This window comes from Tauraco erythrolophus, chromosome 15, assembly GCF_009769465.1.
Source record: "Tauraco erythrolophus isolate bTauEry1 chromosome 15, bTauEry1.pri, whole genome shotgun sequence".
NCBI classification, from domain to species: Eukaryota; Metazoa; Chordata; class Aves; order Musophagiformes; family Musophagidae; genus Tauraco; species Tauraco erythrolophus.
In genome coordinates this window covers 12,210,244-12,225,962 of record NC_141479.1, presented here as the reverse complement: position 1 = coordinate 12,225,962, position 15,719 = coordinate 12,210,244, and the positions used below count along the sequence as shown (strand labels likewise).

The 15,719-nt window shown below is 41.8% G+C and overlaps 2 protein-coding genes across 3 annotated transcripts in view; one reads left to right on the top strand and one right to left on the bottom strand.

Moving 5' to 3' along the window:
• The window catches only part of LOC147527758 (transcription initiation factor TFIID subunit 4-like), a 148,482-nt gene extending 145,232 nt beyond the window's left edge, over positions 1-3,250 (top strand). The window contains exon 15 of the mRNA XM_086620763.1: positions 3,082-3,250. Within this exon, the coding sequence (XP_086476889.1) occupies positions 3,082-3,249 (168 nt within the window). The 3' untranslated portion in view covers position 3,250. The remainder of the gene's footprint in view (positions 1-3,081) is intronic.
• Positions 3,251-8,385: 5,135 nt separating this feature from the next.
• Positions 8,386-15,719, bottom strand: part of KCTD15 (potassium channel tetramerization domain containing 15) — a 38,376-nt gene continuing 31,042 nt past the window's right edge. For both annotated transcript variants that reach the window (XM_009981653.2, XM_086621283.1), the window contains exons 4-5: positions 14,554-14,859; positions 8,386-8,541 (exon numbers count right to left, since the gene is read on the bottom strand). In XM_009981653.2, coding sequence (XP_009979955.1) covers positions 8,386-8,541; positions 14,554-14,859 — 462 coding nt within the window. The remainder of the gene's footprint in view (positions 8,542-14,553; positions 14,860-15,719) is intronic.

Below are 15,719 nucleotides of genomic sequence, written 5' to 3'. Positions count from 1 at the left end.
CTCAAGAAATCTCCCTTGTAGCCCACCTCTCTGTAGTCCCGCGAGGAACAGGTGGAGCACAAAATAATTTGTTTGCTCTCTGCTGTCTTCCTTGCTGTCCTGTGGGATTTGCAGCTGCCAAGTTCAAGGCAGTCACCAGTCGTCTTGGCGTTCACAAGAAGGTGGGATTGAAGTAGCAAGGGAGAAGAGGCAGTGGGGAAAAGGAGAGTACAAGATGAAAGGGGATAAGTTGCTGTAACTCATGTATGTAAGCAACCTCAAAATGAGGAGGCAGAAAGAGTTCATCTATAAATTAAATGTTTTTTTTCTGGTCTGGAAGATCTTAAATTGCCCTTAAATAGAATTTCACTGATACAAAAACTAGTACTGATGTGTATTTGAATGGGTGTGATTTGGTAATAGCTTGGGTGTGGCAGCCCAGGAAATAAAGGATGTAAACAATTTACAACAATTTATTTGTTTATTAGAGCTTTTATCTTTGTAACTCTTACTAGTTGCCATAGATACAGACAACAAAGGGCTTGTTTGGGTTAATGAAAAGTCTGTCATGCTGATAAAAAATGTGATTTTTCTTGAGAAATATCTGCAGTACTTCAATTCCACTATTCTTAGTAATTAATTTTAACTATGCTTGCATTCATGTATATAATTAAAGAATTGTGGCATTTTGTAGTCTGCATTTTTTATATAGCATTTGCAGAGTACCAGACAAACTGGTCTTTAATTTGAATGAGAGATCATATTGACGTATATAAATGACTGTTCTGTCAGTTTACAGATGTGCTTCTGTACTTTCAAAAATCATTCTTGCAGTTGTCTTTTCCAGGTAACTGATGGGCTCACCAGTGCAGTTATGAATATGCACAAGTTAATGTCATGTTGTGATGTTGCGTTAAGTATGTGCTGCTGTTCCTCTGTAGAAGTTCCATATCTCAAGAGATGAATGCAATGTGTAGGACTTACCGTGTCTTAATTCCAGCTACACTGTCCAAATAGAAAGCAGTTATTTGCTGTAAATGTACCTCAACTGATGAAAGAAATGGTTTTCTATGAAGAAAAATTTGAAAAATTAAGTAGCTTTTCTATTAGTGTTTGGTAAGTGTGTGCAGGATGGTTCTAGTCCAGTATGCTATGGGCAGTATTTTTTTAATGAGTTTAAGTTGGCTGCATTTCTTATAAGTGTGTTTGTCACTGTTCAGGAACTGTAGTCAGGATGAATCTGAAATAAGCATTACTTGGGGCGGGGGGAGAGATGCACCATGTGGGGAACAGAGAAGAAAAGAAAGTATTTTTGAGTCAGCTTGATTAAAAATATACACGGTGGTTCCTTGGAGAGTTGGAAATAGTGGCAACAGCCCTGGCAAAGTGGACGCATGGTCAGAGTGCTGGCAAGAGGCAGCTTAAGGTAGGATATTGTTCCAGACCCGTGGAAGATAAAGACTACGAGTTTAAATTATGCTATTTCTTTTAGGAATGCAAAATGTTTTGGCGTAAAGGCTGAATTCAGAGCACCACTAAATAAATGATTGTGCACTGGGGATGTGTCTGGCTTCAGCATGGATGTGCAACCCTTGCAGCTGCAGCACATGCTTTTCCTGTGAGCAGTGAGATTAGGTGTTAAATCAATTAATCTATTAACAAAAACTACTCCATACTGGAGAACAGAATCCCTCTGATCAAATGTTCATGGTGCTTGAAGGTTGTAGGCTTCTCCCCGTCTTGCCTGCAAGATTAGCCACATTCATTTCGCTACATTAAGCCTTTTGTGTTTGTGGTTACAAGAGAATAGGATTTGCCCCACTACTGTAATTTAATGATCAGATATAGGAGAAATAACTCGAATGGCGTAGTTCTGCAAGGAGTCTGACTGCTGGTACACAGAGAGAAACGCAACGCGGAAAACAGTGCTACGTCTTTCTTGCAATATACCATATACATTTCCCCTGCAATCTTTCAGTAGTGAAATTATGCTTAACTGTATTTTTAATGGCTACAGAATCAACATCCTAGAATAAGTATTTCCTGGGGAATGAAAGGTAGTAAGTAAATTTGGGATTTTAAAAGTATTGAAAACTTTGCCAGATGTCTTAGAGGTTTGAAAACTAATTTAAATCTTCTTAGAGATTAAAACCTATTTTTCTAAGTTAACAATTTATTTGTCAGAAATCAAGTGGAATTAATAAAACCAATGGTCTTCTAAGGATGAAAACAGGGCTGAATTGGGTGCATGTTATCAGGTTTCAGTTTTAAAACTCAAGACGGCTGCAGAGTCTGTAATTACGTCCTTTCAGTTTCAGATCACAGTGTTCTTAGGCCCAGTTTGTGAATTTTCTCTCTCTATAGAAAGCCATGATGAAGCATTCAGTAATTCAGTAGCTTTGAACCAATTTAAAAAAAAATATTTAACATAACTTTAGAAAATAGTATACTAATGTTTGTCCTTACCATGGCACAGTGTCTTTGTGATTTTTCTATTTAATTTTTCCATCTCTCAGCTGAACGTTGGTCGTGTACTCAAGCAAGGTTGTTCAGTGTCTCCCCACACTGAGCCTTTCTCTTCAGTAGACCCAGAGCAGAGAATCGGGGTCCCCATGGGACTTGCAGCTGTGGAGGTTATTGCAGTAGCAACACCCTGATACACCACTCACCTTTTTCCAGTCCTAGACCCAGGATGTGGAATAGGATGGTGCACACATTTGATATGCTAAAGATAGCTTTATTATCTGCTGGAAATAGTTTTGTCCTTAAAAGGCTCCTGAAATTCGATGGGTCATATATGGCTATGGCAAGCATGACTGTAGCATAATCAGTCAGACATATTTGTCCTAGTTGTAAATGAACAAGGTCTAGCCTCACGTGTGTTTTTGCTTGAGTTTCTTTACTCGGGTTAACTTGGTGACACTCAGAATAGGGGGGAAAAAAGGGAAAAAAAAAATCTCATGTAATACTTTCAGAATTAGGCTCATAATAATCCACGTAAGATGTTTAAAACAATCCAGCAGTTAGTAGTTGCAAACCTGAGAGTATGAGGAAAGTCTTTACTGTTGCAGGACTTCTGACTTTGCTGTATTTTCTTTGCAGGGCCTCGGTATGTCTGGTGGAAGTCAGGCTGGCTTGGGGACTCCTTCATCCAGGCAGTATGCACGACAGAAAATAACTCGTGTAAACCTCAGGGACTTCATCTTCTACATGGAACAGGAAAGAGAAACGAGCCATTCTCTCCTGCTCTATCGTGCTCTGCTTAAATAAAGCCAAGAATTGTACTGATTTCTCCATACAGAAGCTCAACTTGCATTGAAAAGCTGTCATTTTAATGTGCCTTCTATTTTTTTCAGAAGTCAATGTTCCAGTAATTTTGTTTTGTAAAGTTGTCAGACACATGCAATAAATTCCCTTCATGTAAAAAAAAAAAAATTACAAAAAACACAAAAAAGAAATGTGCAAAAGGTTTTAAAATGTGAAATCCAACATCAGTCTTGCTCCATTTGGCCGTTTAGGTGAGGCTGAAGTAGATGGCGTTGAAGTTACGCAAACGGAAAGGCTGCTGCGACGACTCCTAAACCATCTTACGGCAGGAGGAGTGGCACAGGCTCACAGGATTGGGACCGAACCGTGGTGTTAACCTGCCTGTTCACTTACGGTGCTGGTTTTGGTTTCTTTTTAGTTTCCCTAGCACCATTTCCGCTGACTAGCCACGGTGATGACACCTGTTGTTATTTTACATTAGTTCTAATTGCAATTTTTTGCACAGCTAAGAGAATAGCCACTGCATGCTCTCACGAATTTTATATATTTAGGATTTTGCTTTTACTGCACAGCTCATTTCCTGAGCCATTTGCTGAACCAAATCCTAAGTGTATGAAATCTGTGCGTTCAGGTCCCAGCTGAGTTATTTTGACTAACTTTCAGTTGTTTTCTAAATCTCTTCAACCTTTTGCACGTTTGTAGCAGCTGGTTAGTAACACGAATCAAAAGTTGGGTTTTATTTTCTAAAAAATATCTTAATTTATTTATTGCAAAGAGTATGGTTTAATGGTGGTTTTAAGAGAGAGTATTGTTCAGTAAAGATTTTAGAGTATCCTATATGGATTTTTAAAGTCACCATAAAGGAAGTTTTTGGGAGCCGGTTCCACTCTTAGGGGATCACGAGCGCGGGGGCGAGTCCCACAGGGACTGGTGACGCCTTTGCCGTGGACGATTGGACCCGAGGACTCCAGTCCAGAGAGGCTCATGAAGAAGCGCATGACTTTAAGCATAATGAGTAGTTTTAAGTACTTACAGGTGGGATGAATGCTTTTTAAATGCTTTGCTGAATTGGAATTTAGGGGGCCCACACCAAAGCCAAGCGAAGTCAGTGTGAGCCTTTTAAATGGGTATCGGACGGGAATACTAAGCAGGCAGGTGGGCACAAGCTGTTGTACTTCAAATGTAACAGTATTATCAGTAACCATGGAAGGGAGACATTTGCTTATTTATCTTTTCAATTTTTACTATGTTATGCTTGCCACTTTTTTGAGGCAATATTTTTTTTTTGATGGGGAAACCATAGCAAAAGCACAAATAGAACTATTTGTCCAATAGTTTTAAAAACAAAAGTTTTAATTATTTTTTAAGGTTTATGAAAAGCAGAAGAAAATTTATACTGCTGCTATTTAGCCAAAAGATTATTCATAAGGTATTTAAGGCCAGGAAGTGTAAAATTATGTTTTAAATGTATTGATAATTTGTACATATTGTTTATAAAGGCCTTGTGTTTATTAGAATTACGTTATTTTGATGATTTCTGTACATACTCGTAAATACCCCCAATTTGTGTGAAAACATACTCCCTTATTTGTACTTATTTTGTAAAGAAATAAAAGTTTACTAAAGTAACACATCAAGTGACGTACAGTATTAATTTATCAAACATGAATTTCACATTGTCTTGTAGTGCTTAAGCACTGTTCAGAAACATTTTGCATTAAAATATTAACAGAATACCCACAAAGAAATATTAAAACCAAATACTTCAATGTTTTGTTGTGCTGACTCTTATCCTTTGTCAAACATCTAATAAAATTGTCAACAAACCTCGATGCTATTAATACAGTGAATGAATGCACTCAGCAGTTGCTTTCTCAAAAGCCATTAGCCCAATAAGCACAACATAACATTCTCTCGTTCCCTTTCCTTCCGACACGTGGGAGCACAGTGGTGTAACAGGGTTGTACAGAAAGTGCTAGTGAGGGCTCGTGCTCATTGAGCCGCAGTTCCAGTGCTCAGCAACACAGACTCCCGCAACTTTGTTCAATGGAATTAGGCGAAAAAACAGGCTACGTTTGCTTTTTGGCCTTCATGATAAAAACATCTGCTGGCTGCGCACCACAGCTTTACTGGAGCTTCTGTAGTATTTCAAAACGTGGTTTAGTGATGCTGAGCAATGTTCTTTATTAACTTACGTTGCTATGGTTTAAGGCCAGAAGTAAAAATTCAAATCAGTTTTTGCTGATATTGCTGCCTAAAAATACAGGGAAATAAGTAAAAAAGATACAAATGAAACTGTAATAAACTTTAAATAAGTGACCTGAAGTTACTAACTAAAAGAACATGTCCTAGCTTAACGTTTTTTTTTTTTTTGAAGGCATATTTCTTCTAACAGAGTGATTGTTTCCACATGTCTTCCTTGCCTTAGTGCTATTTTGCAGTCAATGTTGTGATGTCATGGCTCAAACTTTCCATCTCAAGTTCACATCTAGCTCGGCTGGCGCAGCCTGGAAGCCGTTACGATGCCACCGTAGCGAGCTGCCCTCAGTACTGGAGCTGCTTCTGGAGCTATTAAAAAATACAGTGAGCACCAAACTGAAAAAACCCAAACCAACCGACCACAAATACTTCCAGTGGCGTCTACGTACATCTGAAAAAGCATCATCCCGCTTCCAGGCTGGCGAGAGCTGCCTGCCTGTGCTGCCGGTGGGAGCAGGACGCGCTCGGCGGGTGCTCAGCGTCCGGTCCCGCTGCGGACAGCCCCACCGACCCCGCGCAGGCCTGGCCCGAGCGCCAGTGCCAGCACCAGCCCGGCATTTCCGCGCGAACGCGCCACGTTCGCCTTCCGCCCCGGCTGAGAGGTAACGAGCGGAGAGGCTGCGCCGACAGACGCGCTCGGCCGCTGCGAGTGCCAACTCCTGTTCCAGAGGGCGGGACAAAGTGTATATAGGATAAAAACACAAAGCTGAATGGATTATTTAAGGATACTTCCAACTTAAAAGTGAACTCAATGTATGAAAGTAATAAATAAAACACTTTTTTTTTTTTCTCCTTTTTGTAAGACGTGGCTACATCAAGCTGAATGGAGCAAAAGGCCGGAGGAGATGCAGTCCAAAGTTCTCACCTGTTTCAAACAACATGGGAGATACAGTGAGTGTTCCACCCTACTTGCTTATTTTTGATCCTTTACTTTACAGAAATGTTTATGGCATGAAGTACTGTATAAGAAATGTGCATACACAAATACATGACAATTATACGTTAAGTTCTTTACAATATTAAATGTATAATATACAATTCTACAGATATCTTACATACAAAGGTGAATGTTGTGCCATATATTCAAATATGGCAACGCCTAGCAATTTTCCAATGTCATACAAGTATAAAACCACAAAATAAAATAACTTTACAACTCTTTTAAAGTAGACAGATTTGCTCGACTGTTCTGCTAAGTTAGCAGGCCAATACGTATTGGCCAAGATTTCTAGAAGAGATTTCTGAGCTGAGTAACCAAGGCAAGAAAACCTGCAGAGCTCTGATTTTCCACGGACGGGTAGCCAGCCCTTTTCCAAAAATTAGACCCCTGCCTAGACTGTACCTTGACTATTCAGTACAGCTCATCTCTTCTGAAAATACTAGTCTTAAAAGTGAATTTTTTTTTTATTTTGCCTGATGGTAATCATTTGGCATTAAAGAACTGTTGACCATTTAATACTCTGTTCCTTCTTCTACGTGGCCATATTTATGCATCTAAAAAGAGTTTAATTAAAATTCAGCATCTACAACAGTATTCTGTAAATTAATGTGGGACAAACTAAATTGTGATTAACACATGAATTAGTTATTGAGGACCCAATCATGCTAAACAGCAACAAACAGGATTTAGCAGAATGCTATTTATAACCTTGCACCTGCAAACGTGGTGCTGTCTCCTGAGTTAGGAAGCCCTGCAAGTCACAGTCAATATTGATTCATGGAAGGAGCAGTAACCTCCTGCAGACAGCAGGCTTCATTGAAGAGAAAATTACACAGGTAGAGGGCAGCTACAGAATCTGTATTTTAATAATAGTTTAAAATAATAGAGGGAAAACAATCTAAACAAAAGGTGGCCTGCCTTCATCGGACAACAGCAGTAGAGGGTTTTAACATCTTTTTGCAAAAATTCCAGACCCATAAAGAGTAGGCTTGTCCAAAATTCTGAATGTTTCCTCCTAAATGTGGGCTTATAACATGGTTAGTAAATGAGTAACAAGGGGTGGCAGAGCTTGCTTGGCAGAACCACGCTTCTTTGATGATGCAAAACTTAACAGTTTCTGAGTCAAAACAAGACTGGCTTTAAGAGAACTACAGCTCCACATTAGGTACGTGACCTCTGTGTGATGACGGATGGCATTTGTTTTGTGCTTCCAGATCCCTACTTTTGCAAATATTGCCACAATCGGCCTTGACAATTTTTTTGTCGCTTTTTTGTTTCATTTGTGTGGGTTTTTTTAATACTGAGCACCAGTTGACTATAAATCGGTCCTTTTCTGATTCTGGATTCTGTCCACAGAGAGATATTTCAGTCGGAAATGTTGTATAAAAATAAGCCATTTGCTAGCATGAGTGAGTACAATCACGGAAGTGTAACATAACGTATGGAGGTGTAAAGCACGTCTGATATGAAGGAGATGCGGCAGTCAGGGCAGATACTCAGTGCAGTTTCTAGTGTACTGTCTTCCTCTCGGAGGTGCCCACTTCCACGCGTCACAGCACCGGGGTATCGCTGGAAAGGCTGTCGCAACCGTTTCGCCTGCTCATCTATTCAAATTGCTTTAATTGGTCTTTCCACAGAAGTCCAGTCTAGGGTCGGGGTTTATGAAGCTTTGCCTTTTTCACCACCACGGCTGTTCAGCCCAAAGTATGTTCCCAGCAGGGCTGGTACGCTGAGCATGCTCAGGAATTTCATCGTGAAAAACGGACAACTGGTTTTTCAAATGCATTTCATGGCTGGCTATGTGACAGGTAGTTTCAGAATACCACTAATTGGCAACATAAAGTCAAGATCCGTTTGCTAATACTGTTTCGCAAATCCTTAGTGTTTCACATAAGGGACTATTGAACACTTCTACGGTTACAAAGGAGTACAGGTAGGGTCTAGTCCAGGGGCTCCTGTTTTATTCTGATTGTTGGGGTAGGTTGTGGTCGTCTGTCTTCGCGACACAGCACGTATTCACTGAACTGAGAGGAATCCACCCCACCACCGCATGAAGCTGCCACGTTAAATCCCTTCTGAAATAATCTTTCGAGCACCTGCAATGTGGGGAAAAAAATCAGATTAGTGTTTAGCAGATTTTAGTGATAACAACATTCAGGAGCACCAGATCTAAATGATGGATTCAGTCTTTCGAGTCCTCATTGAATGAATATTATTTAGCTATAATTCTATAACTTATTCTTAAATGACTACACTGTGATTAAAGTCTCGCTCTCAGCAAACCTCTGTAGAAAACAAAAATTAATCAAACAAATAAGCACTCTGCAGAGCAGCTTAGTATGTTATATAGTAAAACACTGGACTGCAGTGATATTGATGCCATCTCTTACTGCTTACAGGAAGCAACATTGGGTTTAAGTCGTAATAAAAAGCACCCATTATTCATTAGTAATACAAACAGTCTTAAGAGAAAGGGGCTGAAAACAGTTCTCAGCTCTTCCTTAGCAGATGAAAATGTATTAGGAGTCTGAGTGACGCTTCCACCAGACCTTCATGAAAATCGCAGCTGTGATTTTCCCTCTCTGGAAGGGAGCGCTGCTTTTAGCAAAGCATGGCAGGGACGGGATGCGGAGCCAAGACGTGGACAATGAGGAAACGTTTTGGCCCAGGAAAGAGGTTAATTTGTATTGCCCAAATAAGTATTTTCTCCTTCTCCTTCTAAAGAAAAGTTGGTGCAATTTAGATGCATGAATTTAAGGAACCCAGAGGCAACTTTAATTTCTGAGACTGTCACACAGCACATTACCCGAGGATACACTGATCTTGGCAATACGATAGGGGCCATCTTTTCACACGGGTGAGCGTGTTGATAGACGGTTTCCCAGCAGAGCAGGACACGCACAGACTTTTCTCAGCGTTGGGTGAGAGCGGATGCCAGATCCACCTTTGGCACATCTGCAACGCAGGATCCACAGGAGGAGCTGCCGTGCTCGCTCCCTGCCGCTGGCAGCTCTCCGGAGCCCAGGGCAGCAGCCTGGGAAAACGGTTCCTGTGTTTTTCTCTACTGGTAAATGCCATCAAGGGGGAGCAGCCCGTACTGTTCTGTAACAATCTCGGCCAAGGTACCACTCCCACTGCTACAGCACACGGGCCCACCGTGCTGCCGAGTGAACCTGATCATGTACTCAACCTGATGTGCGTGGTAACCCCAGCGTCCTCGCATGGCAGCCCTCTGCCACCCACGACAGGGACCAAGCTATTTAAAAACTTGTTCACTCCACCAAGGGAAGCATCTAAGCAATATAACCCACTTCAGACAGAGTCAACTTGTATGCTTTCACGGGTTTGTGTTGTAGAAAGAACTGGCTTGCTTTTTTTGGTTTTCCTAGCCCTGTGAAGCACTTCAGCAGTTAGATCTACTGCAGCAGTACTTGGAAGTCTTATGTTGCAGGGCCCAAACTGACTATGTTAAAGATCTGCACACCAGACCTCTGCCCTCGCCCTTGCGCACGGACCCACGTGAAGTCACAGTGTATTTTTCTTTTTTGAACAAACGTTGCCTTTGCTTTCTCCAGAACACCAGTTTGGAGCCTTTATTAAAGGTAACTGACTTCAAAAGGACAACTCTATCCAAGGTGGTATTGTAGTGCAATGCAAGCCATGGCAGCATTTGCTGGTTTTAATCTGTGGGAACCTGTCTTTGAGGCAGCCTGTTACCCCTCTGTGTTTTAATCCATGGTTTGGGTTTCTAGTGGTAACTAAAACTTTGTACTTTCTACCCTGGCTGCTAAGGATACGTGAAGGAAAGGAGCTGTTCTAGCACGGCTTTGCCTAAGCCACACAGAATCTGCTGGAAATCAACTTGCCTGAGGAGCTCTGCCTGGCCTGGGGACACAGGGACTTATGTTCTCAGAAAGTCTCATCTGCCAAGTCTCACTGACTTTCGCCCTGATTTTTATAGACTTTATACTGTAAGAAAGTTGTAAAACTGAAAGATCAAAAAAGCACCCCACTGTAGAGAATAAAAATGAACCCAGAGAGATTAAAAGAGGGGTAGTGAGTTATCAAAATACATTTTAAAACAGAGAGAGAGAGAAAGCTTACAAGTCTCCTATTTATCTGGGCTGTGTAGGAAGCTTGCAGGACAGAAATGGGCTGCAGACACTAACATTTCTTCCTGCTCAAAAAGGAAGGCAAGAGTTTGAGAGGGAAGGAAGAATAAGATGTCATCAGACTGCTCTTCCACAGGCTGGAGTGTATTTTGACTGTATTATGTATCCCTGTTCCTAGACCCAGCAAGAGGAAGACAAGAGGCAACCCATCTAAGAAAGGAGGCATCTTCCATTTAACTGGATAGCGAAACAGAGGATTGACGGGTAAGATTTCAGAGGGAGACGTGACTTCAAAATCCTTGCTAAAAACTTTTAAAAATCAATTTGCTTGTAAGACAAAACAAGCACAGGGGTGCCCTTGGCTTGCCTCGGTCCAGAGCTACAGAAGGCTGCATGTTAATGTAGGACTTTTCTTTACCAAGCCAGCTCTCTGCAAACACACAATCCAGGTAGACGTTACACCTTAGAGCACCGCACGCAGAACAAAGCGATTCATTTTCGCTACCTATGCGCTCGAAGGACTAGACTGCAGGCTGTAATCTAGTGTTAAAACCCCAGTATCATCAGTTTTCTGAGCAAGAAACAAAACAGGCCAAATCCTGTAAACAACGCTGAGAACGTTTAAATATTGTAGAGTTTTAAGTGTAAGTTGGACGAGGTTGAGCTCAGGTCGATGGAGAACGGCTCCTAAAGGCTGCTTCCACACGCGCTGAGCACTGGTTTGTATGCGCCGGTGCGCGCACGAGTCTAAACAGCATGTTGAACATGAAGAGATTTAAATGCCATTTAGTGAATCTGGCTTTGTTCGCATTACTTTTTCTGAAGGTAAGACACAGACAGAGGAAAACCAATAAGTGTCTCTGAATCAAATCAGAGCTACTTTCCTGTAAATCCACAAAGAGAATATGCCAAAAAGTAAATGAGTATCAGCTGTGACTCTCCTACGTATAGGGAGACACACACACATACTGAACAGAGGATTTGTGCTAAGATTGACTATACTCTGTCTTCCAGTATTCCGAGCACATCGAGATAGAGACTCTGATTTTGTTGAAGCTTTTCCCAAATAGAAGCACGGTACTTTCACTTACTGCATGTCATTTAAATCTTGCAGAATACTAACAAATAGAGTCTTAGTTACGAAGACTCACGTTCAACATATACAAGCATCACAGAATTTTATCTCGGGTAAGCTCAGGTATCTCACCAGAACCTGTTGCGAGGAGTTGAAAAAACAGTGTCAGTCTTAAGAAACTCTAAACCTACATGTAATTACAAATGGGTTTTTAAATTAAGAGCTACTGTATTTTTTTGGTTAGCACTATTTACCCAGTGTTGACATTCTTTGTTTTTATATGCACAAACATTTAATGAAATATATTCCAAAGATCCAAAGAATTTATAGATATTGCAATTGTGCTACCAAGTACATTCAGCAGGGCACAGGGAGGACAGAAGGGATGTATCTCTGCAAACAGCAGGCACACTTAGCGTGTCACTCTTTCAGATTCTTTGGGAATGATTCTGCTCTTCCAACGCCCCTTCTAACCCATCTCCCTTAAGTCTATAAATTTACTTCACTGTACTTCCAACTTCTGACTTAATATTGTTTTGCAAAAAAATTCCCCTTCCCTGAGAAGGAGAAGGACAGTGCCTATGTGCTGACCAGAGTCCATCAGAGCCAATGATAATTAGCTGCTGATTTCATCAGCCTTTGGCCTCAGAAATGCATCATTTTCCAGAAGGTGTTTGAAACACTTTTCTTAATTATGTAGTAAAATGATGTAATTTAGTAAAACGATGTAATTTAATAGTATTATTTAGACTGTAGACTCTGACAGAAGTTTTTGTTCACAACACGAACTTGTGAAGAGGACTTTGATTCTGTCTGAATTTTGAGAAAATTCCCAACCATTCAAATAATAACAATAGCTAACGATCAGCTTTTACTACGAGCGCCCGTTTCCTGCCCGTACACCACTTTGGATAAGCAGAGCCAGGTGCTGGAGCCACGCGGGCACCCAGGGCTTGGACCGGCTGCCTGCAGTGCTGAGCCCGTCAGCGCCTCGCACTGACCCTTTGTCGTTTCAGTTATTCTCATTCCTCACACGCGTCTGACCGTATCGCACGGGCAGCGGGCCTGACACACGGACACGCTTCCCTCACCACCCACCTTCGCTCAAGGGCAGCTACTCCCCATGCAGCGGGCACAGCCATGAATCATCACCTGCTCCCACTGCCAGCAAACGATCTGCCTCCGGACCCACCTCCAGCCTTCTATTTTTTGGGGCAGCCCACTCTAAACCTCGCCAACACGAAATTGCTAAGGACTGTGCAAATTAACCACAGGCATCAGACTCTTGAAGTTCAACCAAATAAAACACTTGGGAGTCATGAACCAAAAATGACCGAAACCAGGTGGGTTTCGAACAGATTCAGACAAAAGCATTACCAGCTCACAGTGCGCCAGGCAGCGCTGCCCCAAGGAGGGAGGTCTCAGGGTCAAATGCAGGCTGTTAACACGGCTCCATCCACCTTTACCTATTCTGATGTCGTGGTTTAACCTGGCTGGCAACTAAACACCACGCAGCTGCTCACTATTCCATTGGCCAATTTGTTCTAAGTTCAAATTCTAAAGGCAGCTGTGGGCCCTTTGCCTGGCCATGTACCCCCCAGCCTGTTGTGCTCCTGCACACTGGCAAAATGTGGGAAGCTGAAAGGTCCTTGATGTCTCAGCACCAACTATAAACCATCAGTTCACTGTCGACATTCTTCTCATAACAAATCCCAGACTAAATCCAAAACACTGAGCTCTTCTAGCTACTAAAAGAAACTAACTCTGTTCCAGCCAAAACCTGGACATCTGGTAACTGCAGGTCTCCCAAAAATGTTGCCAGCTGGCAGTTTGGGAGATGGAGGGTGCCTCCAGCTTGCTGTGTAACAACAGCACAAGTAAGCAAGGGCTCTAGGTTCTTGCCTTCCCTTGCTCTTACGCCTCCTTCCTCGACCTGCCTGGCCAGCCTGTGCCATGGACCACCTCCCCTGCGGCTATTTGCCCACAGGGAAGTTTATCAAGACCACTAAGGCATTTCCCACAGCCCAGTTAACATCTGCAAGGGACAGTAACTTTGGAAATACTCCCCTATAGGTTCATTTCCCATAATACATGTATTCTTTGCAGGGTATTTTAAAGGCATGCATGCAAAACCAAGAGCTCTGTTTTGCCCTTGTTAATTAAAGCACAGGTTAACAGCATCATCACCACTATTCCTTCTCCGCCGCCCAAGGACAGCCACCAAAGCTTTGGCCGCAGTGGTGGTGATCCCTTGTGAAATGGCATTTCTTGCCCGTAAAGCTGCTGCCTAAACACAAGCCACGTTATTTATTTCTGCTGCCATCCACCTATCTGTCCAGTTATCTTCTTTTGTTTCATATGTTTAATTTTAAACCTAATGTCAAAACTCTGAGTATAAAATGAAATACATTTTGTTTAAAATACTCTGGGCAATTTTTATAGAACATCCTTTTGAAAAAAAAAAAGTGCAGAGATCAATTTTTTTAAGTCCATCCCGCAGGCACCATCATTTAATTATGAGTGAGACATAAATTATGCATTTACACATTGTTGCATTTTCTATAAAATGGTGTGGAGATTTTTTTTTGTAGTTTTTGGAACTCTCTCTTTCTTCCTGGGGGCGCTTTAGAGAAAAAAAAAAACTTGCTGCAGGCTATACATTGATGAAAAAATTAGCATTTATCAGTATAACACCATTATGAGACCAGCATGGCACTAACATACACAAAATCTAAATCTATTTTTCTGCTTAGACTTAGGAAAACCTGAAAGACTGTGATCTCACCAGGCAGAAAATGTCTCCTTGCAGTATAAGCACTGAAGGTAATTGGGCAGAAGCAAATAATTTGCATATAATTGAACAAGAAATAATAAAAAAACCACCCCAGCAAATAGATGAGCCAGCACCAAAACGCCATTACCTGCACTGAATTCAACCGGCAGTATCCGTTCAAAGGAAACCTAATAACGTGGGTAGGGTCCTGGTTCCAGCCTGCGTTTACGGAGTTGCACATGACGTCCCCGGTCTCTGGGAAGATCTCTTCTATTAGAGCTTTCTCCCCACTCAATGCAATTCTTTCCCCCAGATCTGGAGTCACTCTTACAACCAAGCAGTCACAAGGCTGGAAATGTTTCCTTTGTTCTTTCTCTTGTTTCCATCGCTCAAGTTCCTTAATCATTGGCTGCAGCTGGTAATACTTTGCTTCTTCATATAAAAGATTAAAGTCCTGGGAGGAAAAAAAAAAAAAGAGAGAAGGAGAGAGAGAAACTAGAAATGCTTATAGTTCTCTTTTAAAAATGAGTATTGTTCCTGTTTGACCTACTTAAGCTTATGTATTGTCAGCAAGAGCGCAAAGGCAACAGGTACCCACATACTTTTGTCTTCGTCTTACACCTACACAGAAAACCACACTGTGTTAGTGTTGAATCTGTCTGAGCTGACCGTGATGTTCCCACTGCACTGAATTATTCTTTCATTTATTATCCCACAAGCTCAATGCCAGAAGGCTTTACTTTTGGATTAAGAAATCAAAATAACTGGTTGCAATAAAGCCTGCTGATGTAAGAGAAGATGTCCTGAGCCCTAATCTTCACTCTTGGCCTCAGATATTCGCTTCTGATCTTACAACAGGAGATCTCGGGCTTCGCTGTCACCTCTCGCACACATGTTACGAGACGGAGATGTCAGTTCAGCTTCACTTCTCACCTGTTTTTGCTGAGTCTGAAATTCAGCTGCGGCAGCTCAGCTGCTTCCTGCATTTCATGATTATTCATGTACTTAAAGCGTACTTTGGAGCCTGGTAAATTACACCAAGGCAGTGACCATCCGCTGGCTGGGAGCTCAGATGCGCACTGCAACACCTTAAAAGAAACAGTTCTTCCCAGCCTTTTGTCCATCACCTCACTCTGGCCTTGGGCAACTGAAATTCCCAATTTAATCCAATTCCCAGTTCATTGATTGAGATGTCTTCTGCACATCCTCATTAATAACTTTTCATCAGATTTCCAACAGATCTTCCCACTTCAGCTTAAATGCACAAGAGTACATTGAGGCAAAGAGTGTCAGCAGCCCCCAGACCCGAGGAGG